At 41.8% G+C, this 15,244-nt stretch overlaps 1 protein-coding gene across 2 annotated transcripts in view; it reads right to left on the minus strand.

Annotated features, from left to right (window-relative positions):
* Window positions 1-14,027, minus strand: part of LOC115462355 (thioredoxin-like) — a 28,567-nt gene extending 14,540 nt beyond the window's left edge. For both annotated transcript variants that reach the window (XM_030192365.1, XM_030192364.1), the window contains exons 1-2: window positions 13,861-14,027; window positions 5,894-5,998 (exon numbers count right to left, since the gene is read on the minus strand). In XM_030192365.1, coding sequence (XP_030048225.1) covers window positions 5,894-5,998; window positions 13,861-13,884 — 129 coding nt within the window. In that variant the 5' untranslated portion in view covers window positions 13,885-14,027. The remainder of the gene's footprint in view (window positions 1-5,893; window positions 5,999-13,860) is intronic.
* Between the last annotated feature and the right edge of the window lie 1,217 nt (window positions 14,028-15,244).

Below are 15,244 nucleotides of genomic sequence, written 5' to 3' on the forward strand. Positions count from 1 at the left end.
CTCACCGTATAGTCTGCCTTCCCCTTGTTCAGCACGTCTTGAATCCACTAGGCATTCAAGTCTTTTTTTTCTTGCCCCCCCCAACTTTGTAATAATCGCCTTCCCCTATTAGGTTAGGGCTGCATTTTGATTAAAATTTTAATCACGATTAATTGTGCGATTAAAGGTATGTTATTTATTTATTTTTATCCTCCTGCAGTTCCTTGTGACTCTGGGCAAGTCACTTAACCCTCCATTTCCCAGAGTCACAAGGAGCTGCAGTCAGAAAATAAATAAATAAATAGTACACCTTTAATTGCACAATTAATCGCACGATTAATCGCAATTATAAATTTTAATCAAAATGCAGCCCTATAAAATTAAAGAATAAAAATTAATGAAAAGATAAGAAATACAAAATACAAACCAAAAAATTACAAAATAAGGAATCTAAAACAGTGTGCAGAATAGCTATAATAGCTTAGTTTTCAAAGCCTACCTCAAAAATGCAGCCCTAGTTTAGTGCACTCCATTATTAAATTCAAAATTATTTTTTAAGGCCAGTTTTGGACATATACTCTGAGATTCTTCACTCATATGCAGCACTCCTTCTAGTATACCTTCTTTTCTCTTTTATAACTTTACTGTACCCTTTTATCCTGATTATGACAGTCCTATAAATGTTTGGATTTCTTTCCTTTTAAATTTGGTGTTCCTTTCCTTTTCCTTCTTATTTTTTTAATTTATGTAAACCACATTAATGTGCGAGTCAGCCTATGTGGTATATCAAGAATTGGTAATAAACAGAAACAAATGGACAGTGACCATCAGTAACATAGCCAGACAAGAGTTTTTTGGGGGTTTTTTTAGGGGAGAATAGTTAGCATGGTTGGGCACTAAGTTCCCCTTTTTCTCTGCCTCCCTCTGCTCCAACATTAAAATTACCTTATCTGGCAGGCAACCCCAAATCTGCCAACAGAAGAAATACAGATCCTGCCTCCAGTTTGTAAAGCTTGACACTTAATTTCAGCACCTTGAGCCACCGATGCCAAGCTTTACAGATTGAAGGTGGTCCGGCTCTGCATTATTTCATCTGGCAGGGCTTGAGGATCCCCACCAGCTACACACTATGGTTTGGGTCCCATAAATGGCAAAGACAGCTCAGGATCAAGGCTGAAGTGGGTTTGGGTGGCAAATTCAGTTGGAAAGTAGGACCAGTGCCAGGCAGATGTCTACAATCCGTGCCCCAAAATTGGCATACAGCAATAGAGATTACATATCTACATATATAAAACTCACCCTCAACGTTCTGAAGACAGTGACGTCAGTGAAGCCAAGCCCTGACTTCCTTCAAAAAGGTTCGAAGGTTCGTGGTGGTGAAGCCACCAAAATCGCTCCGGGCCCCGCCCTCGAGGGAGGAGCAATGGCAGAACAACTGAAGGGGTTGGCAGGGAGGGAGGCAGGGAGGCGGGGGGGAAATCGCTGTGGGCCCCGCCCTCGAGGGCGGAGCAATGGCAGAACAACCAAGGGGTTGGCAGGGAGGCGGGGGGGAAATCGCTACGTGCCCCGCCTTCGCGTCAAACGTCATGACGTTCAGGGCGGAGCAATGCCACAACAACGAAGGGGTTGGCAGGGGGGGTGTTGCCGACGAAAACCTTGCTAGCGCCCGTTTCATTTGCTCAGAAACGGGCCTCTTTTACTAGTATATATATAATATCACATTCAAAGCATATGTTATGATTGCAGGTGCTGTGTATCTCTATGGGGGAAGGATTAGAATCATATAGTTGATATTAGTGAATAAATAATGCCAGTTACTGGTGGTGGTGGTGGGGGGGAACAACATTAAGGTTAAAAGCAATGGTATTGTGGTATTATGTTCAAAGATTACATTATATACCTGCCGGTATGAAGCTGATAAGGCAAGTTGCAGATTACCCTGTTTATGATACCAGTGTTTAATCATGAAGAAGTGGAATATATTCAGAGAGCCAGATACAACTCTGGCTACCTAATTGAGTAGACTGGTTTGTATCACCTTTCACCAGTTGATTGCTGCAATGCACTCTTTTCAGAGCTTCCAGTTGCAATGAGGCTTTGCAAACGATTCAAAATGTTGCTGCTTGGTTTATTATAAAAATAAAGTTCAGGGAATCCATTACTCCTGTCTTACATAGTCTGCACTGACTTGCAGTTGTGGTGCACATTAAATTCAAGATATTGGTATTGTTGTTTGAGGCAATTAGACTTACAGGACCACTCTTAATGTTTCCACTCTCTGAATGTTGATAGCTTCACATTCAAGACAGACTTGTGTAAAAAAAAAAAAAAAAAACTACAAAATGCCTGGAAATGCACAAAAACACTAACAATTGGGTTATTTTCCATGCAAAGTGCAGTTTTGCAAAGCCACTTTGCAACAGTAAACTTCTGGGCAAGTCTGCTTAGCAAGACGTTTATGTAAATTTGGCATTAAATGTGCGACTACAGTACAAAATCATGCATAGCAGCTCATTAATGCTAAAAAAAACATTATTATATATAATTGCCTAGACCACCAAGGTGGAAAAGAAAAAAATTATTTGTATTTAGTACTTTTTAAGGATTGGTATGTATTTGCTTTTTTGGAATTGTACATCTTTTCTAATTTTGTATTTAGCAGAGTACAGAAGAAAATGCATTTCTGCTACTTTTACCAGTATTTTCACTGCATATAGAATCTGGCTTTCTTGGGCGTCGCCAGTTTTTGTCTGCATGCTTTTGTGGCCCCCTATTTTGTATCAGGTGAGGGTCTGTCCATGCTCTGCAAGTGCAACTGAGGTGAAGGATTCTGCTAGCACGTAATGTCTGTGTAGGAATCTGTTACAGCTTGTTCCAGTTTCCCAGTAGTGACTATATCAGTGTTCTAGGGCCTAGTTTAATATTTATAGCACTGCCTTTTTATAGGTGGGTCAGGACTGTCATGGTTTGTATGTTTTTTTATATAGGTTTTGAGTGTCATTTTGAGGGGTTTTATGTTATTTCTCAGTGTCTGGCCTTTCTGAAAGCAGGCTCTGGGGCAAGATCCGCCCCACCCCCTCCTAAATAATATATATATATTCAGGACTAGTGGTCTCCATATCCTCCACAAAAACCCATCTGCTTTAAACAAAGTGTCTGGCAGTGGAAGGAGCATGTACTGTTCATGAGGTGATATTTGAATATTTTCTGCATGATGACTTCTAAAAGGGATAGACTCATTGTTGGGGAATATGACGTTTGTATTATAGAACTGGACCTTCAGGGTTTATGTAGAGATCATGTAGAGACCACTCACATAAAGAAGAATTTGCTGAATGATGCTATCAATTATAATACTAATTTAAAAGTGTATGTTGAGGGAAGAGGGGTACGATGTGAAAAAATGTCATTTTGACTCCCCCTCCCCATACTTAACTTGCTCCCCTGGTGCCACCCCCAAATACTTCTGTCTAGAGATGCCACTGCTGGAGAGGGGAGTGGGGATGCAGGATTGACCTTCAGCTTCACTTTGAAAGGGATGGGGCTTAAGGGAAAAGGAGATTCAAATGTTTAGGCCCTTCAATGGAGCTGTGGAGGTGGGCATCAGACCCATTGGGCTACCTGACTGTAGGGATTCCTCTGGGGGAGGGGATCTGGAAGGCCTCCAAAATTGGGCCAGTGGATTCTTTAACTTCACCCCAATCACGAAGCAAAGGGGCCTTTTTAGAACAGCAAATTTGTTGTGCATTACTTCAACCCAGAACACACAAAGTCCTTAGCTGCTGCAATGCATGCGAAATTCCCTGCAGACTTTATTAAGGATGTAAATGTACCAGGAGCTCTTTTGCATATCTTAGCTAAATTTCACAGAAATGAGTAATAACGTGCAAACATTTTCATAGGATAGTGCATAGGTGTTAAGTCTGTAAAGAATTATCGCTGTTTCATGTAAGCTGAAGATGCACACAACTATGGAATGAATTACCGATTGCCATAAAAACAACACACGACTTGACAACCTTCCGAAGATTACTGAAGACTTACTTGTTCAAAAAGACATACAAAAAGGATCCCCCATAACGACCTGACTCCTAAATTACACCAGAAGCAACTATTATGGAACTCTTCTAACTTGTTTATTTTAATTACGTCCCCATTACTGAACATTATATCTTGTCCTGATATCATTATGTTATGTTTTATATATTTATACACTTTCAATCCTACATGATATTCTTATGCATCTTATTTGGAACAATTCTGAAACTCTTATTCTGTTAATATGATTGCCATATTCCTATGCACCTTATCTGTATCTATATTCTGATATTCTTATTCCATTAATGTGATTGTCGTTGTAACATACTGTAAGCCACATTGAGCCTGCAAACAGGTGGGAAAATGTGGGATACAAATGCAGCAAATAAATAAATAAAATAAAAAATGAGTCCTCCAACTTCACTGCTGCCAGTGAGGGGTGGTGCTTCAATATTGTGTTTTCAATTGCTAGGGACAGGCAGGTTCCCTGGAGTCCTGCAGAACTTGCCTGTTCATCAGTACTGAAAATGTAATAGTGAAACAGCACCCCCTACTGGCAAGACCATAGGTAGAGGACTCCCGCTCAGCTTAGAGGGAACAATGGCTGCACGCATATCTTTGATAGCCCATAGCTGGCAGGTAGACATTCACAGCGTCAGAGTCTGGGACTGGGGGAAAATATACTTGCTCATGTAAGTTATGTGTGATACTTATGTAATTACACCAGCTCTATGGCTGGTGTGTCTGCTCCTAAATATACACACATATTTATACCCAGCTACACTAGTATTCTAGAAAGGAAAATTAGCACCTACTTTCACAATAGTTTCCAACTGAGCACCCTCTACATGTCCCTTTATAGAACTGCACTCAAAGGGCCTAGGTATGAGGATTCTCCTCTAATTGTAATCTCAGTCATACTACACTGCACCTCCTGCCCAAACCAATGGCGTAGAAGACTTGTGGGTAATAAACTTTCTGCCTAGAATGGGCAAAGCCTCGAATCTCTTATGCTATGCTGTAAAATAAGCCGGCTGCTATGAATTCTCTCTCGAATGCTATTTATAACACAGCATAGAAGATTATACAGTCAGCAGTACACACTTCTCTGCACACTGTTTCTCTCTCTCTCTCTCTTTCACAAATGACAAAAGTTATGCATTTTGGGCCAAATTCTATAAATCAGTGCCAAAAATTTAATGCGCTTAGCGTGATTCTATAGGGAGTATGTGTTCTTTTTAGAATCACGCTTAAGGCTTAATGTAGGCGCCTGCAATTAGGCCTCTAAAAGCAGCCCTAAATATCAGCACCTACATTAGGTGCGCTTTGGCCGTATTCTATATGTACGTGCATAAATTTGAGAGTGCCCCTAAGCCCGCTCCCAAATGCATATGTGCATTAGAATTTATGTGCACATCATTAGATAATAGGAGTTGCAAGTAAATCCTAATTATTGCCAATTAGTGCTGATAATTGGTTATCACCCAATTATCAGCCCTGATTGACTCATTACTCAATTAAGTTGCGAACGTAAGTTGGGCACGTGCCCAAATTAACATGCGTAACTCACTGCACCATATATAGACTCTGGCTGTTTGTCTACGTACTACAGTTGCAACCACTGGAGGGTTTAATTAGCTTCTAATCAGTAGCATGAGGACTCCTGGGCACATGCCCAAATCCTCTATTGATTTAAATATTGGCCTTTTCCTGCGACCAGATACTGAGGTAAGATTGTCTTTCTTGAAATGGGATTATGAAATAGACTGGAAATTTTGACTTGTTTATAGTTCATTTCTCTGTGGTTTCTACAAGATGTGGATTAAAAGCTTTAGAGTCAATTGTCAGATTGTTCTCCTAATCTTTTACAACTTACTTGATAATATGGAGCAGTCATTCGGCATGACATACACCATGAAGCTGTAAAATTTACAATTACTAGTTTGTCACCTTGCTCCTTTAGTATTTGATGAAATTTGCCCTGCAAAACAGAAATACAAAAGTCTCAGAACAATCAACCATAATGCTTGTCTTGGCATACAATTGCCTATAATCTGCAGGATATTATTCAGAACAGCAAAATATTTAATCAAGTGCCCTTATACAATTTGAATAATCACTGTAAAATGTTAGTTAAATAAATGCATTCCAGCCTGCAGGAAAATATGGACATGTGGAGCCATCCTGTGTTCACTTGCACGATAGAAAAAGTGTCCAAAATGTTAATACATATCCAGGGCTTTTTTTGTGCCGGTACGCACAGGTACAGAGTATCGGCACCTTTTTTCACCTGCTCCCCACAAGCAATTCTCCAGCGGCAGCTGTCCTGAGCAGCTGTCTCTCCCCGCCGCTTCCTCCGCCACCTCTGCCTCCAGCAGCAGCTGTCCTGAGCTTCTCTACTACCCCCTAAACCCCGTATACCTTTCAACGTGATTTTTCCATGTGAAGCGCTCACAGCGGCAGTGTTTCACATTTAGCTGCCTACCCTGCATTGGACCAGGAGACCTTCTCTCTGCCGCACTCAAGGAAGTTGTATAAAACAGGAGACGAAGTAAGACTATCTAGTCCATTGTATAAACTGGAGCTTGCCGGTAGTATGCAGAGCTTGCCGCGGTTTTACTATACCCAAAACAATAGCAAAAGGTTATTAGAAATAAGGGACTGCCTATGCCTGGACCATCTGTAACAAGTTTAAAGCTGTTCCAGTTGGATAGGCAGAGCCTTAAAAGGTGGAGGACAATTTTTTTTTTAACTTTTTGGACAGCTTTTTAATTTAGTTGAAAGCTTCCCATATTTCTCTCAATAATAATTTGTCAGTCTGCGACCCTGGATGTCGGCTGGCTGGGTTCGTAACCTTATGCAAATGAGCTATATGTCATCGACTATGTAATCGGCTCACCTCCAGCCTTCCCTTCCCTCTCAGTGTCCCACCCTTGCGAAAAGAGGAAATTACATCAGAGGAGGGCGGGACACTAAGAGGGAAGGAAAGGGAAGGCAGGATGCGAGCCAAGCCGAGCCTGCCGCCGCCGCGACTTGAGGTAAATTTAAAGTTTTGAAGACAGGGTGGCAGGAAGGAAAGGAGGGCTGTTGTAGGAGAAGAGGGTGGGCAGGTGAGGGCTGGGGTTGAACTGGAAATCGGGTGCTTACAAGGGGGGCAGGTGGGTGCTGGGGCGAGTCATTGGACAGTTGGGAAGGAAAGGCAGAGGAGAATTGCTGGACATGGATGCGATGGGAGGGGAGGGCAGGGAGAATCGCTGGACATGGATGGAAGGAGAAGGCAGGGGATAATCGCTGGACATGAATGGGAGGGGAGGGGAGATGATAAATTGCTGGACATGGATGTGAGGGGAGGGCACAGGAGAATCGCTGGACATGGATGGGAGGGTAGGGGAGAAAGGAGAAATCGCTGGACATGAAGGGGAGGGCAGGGGAGAGAGGAAATTGCTGGATATGGTTGGAGGAGAAGGCAGGGAAGAGAGAAGAGTTGCTGGACATGGATGGATGGAAGGGAGGGGAGGGCAGGAGAGCAAAGAGGAAACAATAGAAAAAGAAACGCCGATTTGGAAAGGGAGAGAATTTAAAACATAATCACAATTAGATGATAGCCTTGCTAGGGGGTGAATACATGGCTGTATGTTAATGTTGGCATTTAGTGCAAGGCCATTTAAAAAAAGCAAGCAAAAACGCCCATTTCAGGAAAAATGAAATGGGCTTTTTTGCTTGTCTAGATATAAATATCATGAAATAAAAATTGAATATCACAAAAACAGCTTCACAAATTATGGTAACTGGTAAAAAAAAATCAGTTTTAAACTCTGTATTTTGTGTTCATTTTTCTACTATATAATACATATGGCCCAATTTCAGTGAAGGTATTCTCTTTCCTGATGGGTTTATCTTAACTGATGTTGTAACCTGCCTTGGGAAACCAGGAGGGGCATAATCGAAAGGGACTCCAAAGTTTTGCTAAGGATGTCCTCGCAAAATGTCCTGGTGGAGGGGCGGGGAAACCCATATTATCGAAACAAGATGGATGTCCATCTTTCATTTCGATAATAGGGTCGGGGACACCCAAATCTTGACATTTAGGCCATCCTTAGAGATGGTCATCCTTAGACTTGGTCATTTCTGATTTTCGGCGATAATTTATTTATTTATTTTTGTTACATCTGTACCCTGCGCTTTCCTACTCATGGCAGGCTCAATGCAGCTTACATATTGTATACAGGTACTTATTTGTACCTGGGGCAATGGAAGGTTAAGTGGCTTGCCCAAAGTCACAAGGAGCTGCCTGTGCCTGAAGTGGGAATCGAACTCGGTTCCTCAGTTCCCCAGGACCAAAGTCCACCACACTAACCACTAGGCCACTCCTCCATTCCAATGGAAACCAAGGACACCCATCTCAGAAACAACCAAACCTAAGCCATTTGGTCGTGGGAGGAGCCAGCATTCGTAGTGCACTGGTCCCCCTCAAATGCCAGAACACCAACTCGGCACCCTAGGGGGCATTGCAGTGGACTTCAGAAATTGCTCCCAGGTACATAGCTCCCTTACCCTGTGTGCTGAGCCCCCCAACTCCCCCCCCCCCCCAAACCCACTACCCACAACTGTACACCACTACCATAGCCCTTATGGGTGAATGGGGCACCTAGATGTGGGTACAGTGGGTTTGTGGTGGGTTTTGGAGGGCTCACATTTATCGCCACAAGTGTAACAGGTAGAGGGGGATGGGCCTGGGTCCGCCTGCCTGAAGCACACTGCACCCACTAAAACCGCTCCAGGGACCTTCATACTGCTGTGATGGACCTGAATATGACATTTGAGGCTGGCACAAAATATTTTGAAAGATGTATTTTGAGGGCAGGAGGGGGTTAGGGACCACTGGGGGAGTAAGGGGAGGTCGTCCCCGATTCTCTCCGGTGGTCATCTGGTCAATTTGGGCACCTTTTTGTGCCTTGGTCGTAAGAAAAGCAGGACCAGGTAAAGTCATCCAAATGCTCATCAGGGAAGCCCTTTTTTTTTCCATTATGGGTCGAGGATGCCCATGTGTAAGGCACACCCAAGTCCCGCCTTCGCTACCCCTCCGACATGCCCCCATGAACTTTGGTCATCCCCACGACAGAAAGCATTTGGGGACACCCAAAATTAGCTTTAGATTATACTGATTTGGGTGACTCTGTGAGGAGGACACCCATCTTCCGATTTGTGTCGAAAGATGGGCGTCCTTCTCTTTCGAAAATGACCTGCTGGTGTTATAAAAATGGAATATATTGAAATTAAATGGAAGTGAAAATAAACTCTCCTTTCATTGGGGCACATGGAATCATATCTTCATCTGTTTTGTAGAAGTTGACATTTTAGATACATAAATGGATTATTCCGTTTTGAACATGTTTCGGGAGCAAGTGGTTTTATAAGTCAAAATAAAAATAAATAGTTTGCTTAATGCAGATCTCTTTTGTTTAAACATAACTAAATGGGCTATAAGCCCCTAATGCAGTTCATTGGTTTTCTTATATTTTGTTCTTGTGTTGACTTATACTGTGCCAAAACTTGAAGCTCCTATCTCTTCTATCTGGTCGATAATAAAAGGAGCTCATCATAGTAACGTAGTAACATAGTAGATGACAGCAGAAAAAGACCTGCACGGTCCATCCAGTCTGCCCAACAAGATAAACTCATATGTGCTACTTTTTGTGTATAACCTACCTTGATTTGTACCTGTCCTCTTCAGGGCACAGACCGTATAAGTCTGCCCAGCACTATCCCCGCCTCCCAACCACCAGCCCCGCCTCCCAACCACCGGCTCTGGCACAGACCGTAGAAGTCTGCCCAGCACTATCCTCGCCTCCCAACCACCAGCTCCACCTCCCACCACCGGCTCTGGCACAGACCGTATATAAGTCTGCCCAGCACTATCCCTGCCTCTCAACCACCAGTCCCGCCTCCCACCACCGATTCTGGCATCGTGAACACAATCCACCCTTAAAGGTTGTTTTGTGGCTGTACATGAGGAATTGTGATATTGAATAATTAAGTGTATGTTTGCGTCCCTAGTCATGCATTCAAAGTTTATATAATCCTTTCAAGAAAGTCAGTTAATTAGTGGAACATAACCACAGAGGCATGGTATGGTCACATTTTCAATATGGTAATACTAAGCTAAGGACCAAACTTGCTTTCCTTGTGCCATCATCATCCAACTGGATAGGCAGTTTCTTACAAGGTGGGGGATTTTTCAATGTAGCTTACGTTTGAAAATACAGTGAGACAGAATAATAGAATTCAGTTATATCATGGGATCAAATAGATGTATATGTCTGAAACATTTAACAAAGTTGAGATTAGCATATATACCCAACTGGGCATTTAAAAATCTGTCCTTTAATGATGCCACATGTTTAGAAATCATAGCCATAAGTATAGACAATTATTCAACTATTATCACATGAATACACCAGAACAGGAATTCATACACACATTGCAAAAGTAAACAACAACTTCTACAGTGTACATCCAAAATTTTAATTATTTTCTCATTTTCATCTTCCAAAATTCCAGATAGCAGATGTACAGATCAGTAGAACCCAAGCAGTCCAAAACAAGTAAAATCAGAAACAACACAGTTTATACCTAATTGTTCTAGCACCCTTAGGATTAACCTTTGGGTTTAAAAAGCAAAACCAAGTGCATGTAAGGACCAGATAAATGAAGTAAAACAAAGTTTAAAGCAAATGCCCTTAGTATGTAATACTTGGTATCAATAATGAAACAGTGATGGTAAAAAATCATACGTGGATGGATATAGAGGTCCTATCAATATAAAAATTGCACCAGAAAATGCTCCTATATCTTATTTAGTGTGTTTTATTTTTTTTATTATTTTTATCTGCAGTGGTCAGTATTCTGCTGTTGTGCCTACGGAGTAAGCAAACAGCCACCAAACATCACAGCACTGACCCTTCCTGCCTGCCTGTCTCTTTGAAACACTTTACTGTGCTACGGTCAGTTGTGATGTCAATAGTAAGTAAATAAATCCACTTATCTTAGCTGGTTTGTATAATTCTATGATGAATCTTGGTCTGTTGCTGCTACCTGACCGAACTCAGCCTCCTACAAAAAACCCCACCACTGATCTACTGAATCAGGAAAGGACACCTATCTTCTCTACCCCACTCCACCAGATTCCCATGCACATACCTTTCCTATTTTGTGATTTTAGGCAAGGCTATCTACACGGGTATGTACCTGTGTACACATGCCTGCTCCAAAAAGTCAATTTCAGCTGATATGTACCTCCCAAGTAAATTCTTTGGGAGCCCAGTTCAAATCCCACTGCTGCTCCTTGTGATCTTGGGCAAGTCACTTAACCCTTCATTGCCTCATGGACAAAATTAGATTGTACGCTCTCCAGGGGCAGGGAAATACTAGTATACCTGAAATGTAACTCACTTTGACCTACTTCTGAAAAAGGTGAGGGCAGATTCCAAATTAAAAAATAATACATAAATATAATATGCAAACTGTTGAATTGAAAGGAAGGGATTTGTAGGGGTTGTAAAGGTAATAGAGATTATGTGCAATTTCCATGGCAGATTTATGACTTAGTATTTTCCTTCTTCCCATGCTACATGGATCGCTCAGTATACCTCGCTGTCATAGGGATGGCCAGGCAGGGCGTTGAGAAACAAGGTTCTGTGCTTAATTCTATCCCCAGAGGTTTATGTCACATGGCATAATGGCTCCTGTGGAGTGGCTTACTGAAACTGGTTTAACATGTAAGGTTGCCAAGGAACTAACACAGCAAACAGAATGCTAGGAATTATTACAAAAAGGGATGGAAAATAAGATAAAGAATAAGATACCTTTATATCACTCCATGGTGCGACCTCGCCTTGAGTACCATGAAGCAATTCTGGTCGCCGTATCTCAAAAAAGATATAGCGGAATTAGAAAAAGGTCAAAGAAGGGTGACCAAAATGGTTAAGGGGATGGAACTTCTCTCATATGATGAAAGACTTAAGTGGTTAGGGCTCTTCAGCTTGGAAAAGATAGCTGAGGAGGGATATACTAAAGGTCTGCAAAATCCTGTATGGATTAGAACACGTAAATGTGAATGGACTGTTTACTCATTTAAAAAGTGCAAAGACTCCATGAATTTACACAATAATACTTTTAAAATAAATAGGAGAAAATAGTTTTTCACTCAACAAATACCCATGCTCTGGAACTTGTATGAAGATGTGGCAACAGCAGTTAACATATCTGGGTTTAAAAAAGATTTGGACAAGTTCCTTGAGGGAAAGTCCATAATCTACTATTAAGGCCGACATGGGAAAAGACACTAATTATCCCTGGGATTGTTAGTATAGAATCTTGCTATTCTTGGGATTTTGCCAGGTTCTTGTGACCTGGATTGGCCACTGTTGGGTACTGGGCTAGATGAACCATCACTCTAACCCAGTATGGCCATTCTTATGTTCAATACTAAGTAATCCTGTGATGTTTATTCTAAAAAGGTAAAGAGAAAGTTTACTTCAATGTGTGTGTGAGGTATAGATATAGATGTATAAAGGGGGCTGATATTCAGCTGGTAGCGGGCAGTGTGTTTGCTGCCGGCGTTAAACCTGGATATGCAATGCCAGGCCGTATCCAACGACCGGTACTGAATATCCAGGTTTATTTTGGTGCTAAAATGTTAACCGGCTATGCTGATATTCACCACTACTAGTTAAAGTTTTAGTGGTCTAAGTTAGGCCTGCTATTTAAGTGGCCCATTTTAACCGCTCAACATAGGCGGTTTGGTGTTGAATATCCGCGCCTAACCGGCTATCTCACGTGACATAGCCGCTAACTGGATATTCAGAAAGAGGTAACCGGTTATCCCTGCTGAATATCCGCGGTTAGACACTTACCAGTCAGGAGCTGTTCCTCGTCATTTAAATAGTTTTGAATATCGGGGGGTCATTATCTATCTATATATCACATACACACACACACACACACACACAAATACAGATAGAGCACATATGCACACCTGTACACATGTATTCCATCCAATCCTTAAAAAAAGAATAACATACTTTTCTGAAGTGATTGATAAATTCACAATGTCAAAAAAATATAAGGGCATACCTTTTTCATTTTGTATTAACCTTCAATTCTGCACTTTCAAGCTAACACAGCAGCCATATTGACTTAGTCTAAAAACATTTGACTACGTTATAATATTTGCTTTACAAAATTTGGCTCTTCTGTAACTGAATGTTTTTAGCTCACCTTTCTCTTCCTTAAATCTTGACCTTGGAGAATGGAATTGGATTCTTCAGGAATGCAGAAACCCAGTGAGAAACAGGTTAATAATACAAGGGATTCTTTGTAATAACTCACATCACTGACACCTGGCTTGACACCTTAAAGCCTAAAGTTTCTTTCCCTGTACTGGAGAGGGGAGGGAAGGAAAGGATTTTGGATTTAGCTCATGCCTTCTTTTCTGAATGTAGCTCAAGGCAAGTTACATTCAGGCAAATTAGGTCTTAGACAACATTCTCTGTGATGTTAGTTTTTTCTTTCCAGTTCTGAAAAGATTTGACTCTTTCTAGCTGCTGCTACATATAATAAGCACAGATTACTTTTTAGGCAAGTAATCAGTGACCAGCTGCACTCCTGAAATAATTTGATGAAGTTCTTCTTTTTGCACTGATTGGTTTGTAACCCACTTTGATATCTAGTTATGAAGAGTGATATTGCAAATTGAAATAAACAAATATTAACAAACCTGGAATGTGCTGAGGAATTCAGGCAAATGAATCTCAACAACCTTTCCAGAGAAGGAAGCCTTACCTTTGATTTGACTTCCATCACCATCTTGAAAGTTTGTTGCCTTAAGTTTACAAGAGCAAAGACTATCACACTGAGGCAATACAAGCGCTCCTATTAGCCCAAATTAGCTCTGTCACCTAGCTATAAGCAAGAATCAGAATCATCACACTCAGCCCCTCCCACTCTGGTACAACCCGCAACACACACCATGCCCAGCCCTCATACTCCCACTCTGAGAACAGTTTCTTCCCGTGTAATTGGAATGACTCAGCAACTACAAGGCGGGGATTTAATTTTTATTACTACCCGTACCACAATTTTATTCCAGGAAGAAATGTAGGAAATGCAGAGAGTTCCTCCTGAGAGTTTCTCTCCTTACCTGTAGACAGATGTAAATAAACCGAGAGCACTAAGAAGGGGAAGATGGTGTAAAAGCCAGATCTGCGGGATCCCCGGGATCTCCCTGATCTGTTTACTACCTGGATCTAGCAATAAAGTCTCTAGAAGGGTGAGATCCACCTGGATCCAGATGTATTTCTCACCAGAACGGCATTATACATCTGGATCCAGTTATATTTCCCACCCGAAGGGCAGCTGTATTTATCACCAGAAGAACAGAATATACATGGATCTAGCAATGTCTGTCCAGAATGGTGGGATCCACCTGGCTCCAGCAATAGGTCTCTCATTTAGGGCCTGATTAATGTGCATCCAGCACTAATTTTAACCACAACAGCTGGATCAACCTTGATCCAGCTACAGCTCTAAACCAGTGGACCAGATCTACCTTGACCCAGCACTAAGTTTCACCATGAGGGCTGGATCCAGCAGTACGTCCCCAAAGAAGGGTGCAACCACCTGGATCCTGTGGTAATTTTTTCCAGAAGGGCTGCGTATACTTGGATCCTGCTGCATTTCTCACCAGAATGGGTGGATACTCCTGGATCTAGAGATGTCTATCCAGAAGGGCAGGATCCACTATGATCTTGCAGTCTTTTCCTTACTCAAAGGCCTGCAAGCACCTTGATCCATCCATAATTTTTTCCATAATGGATGTATATACCTGGATCATACAATAATTTTCACCCCTGGGGCAGGAACCACCTGGATCCAGCTATAGTTATCAACAGCAGGACCAGTTACACCTGTATTATGAAAGAGTTTTCATTTGAGGTAATGTTTTAACCTGGATCCTGATGTACAGTTCATTCGAAGGGCAATATCCACCAGGATCCAGCTGTAATTCTCTCCAGAAGTGCTGGATCCATATAGATCTATAACTTTTCCACTATCTGTATTACTATATCCACCCATATCCTTTTGTTTCTCCACAGAAAGACTGCTCATTGCAACTTCTTCCATCGACACTTGCCACCAGAACACTCTGCTTTACATGGATACTGAA

The sequence above is a fragment of the Microcaecilia unicolor genome, chromosome 2 (genome assembly GCF_901765095.1).
Source record: "Microcaecilia unicolor chromosome 2, aMicUni1.1, whole genome shotgun sequence".
NCBI lineage: Eukaryota > Metazoa > Chordata > Amphibia > Gymnophiona > Siphonopidae > Microcaecilia > Microcaecilia unicolor.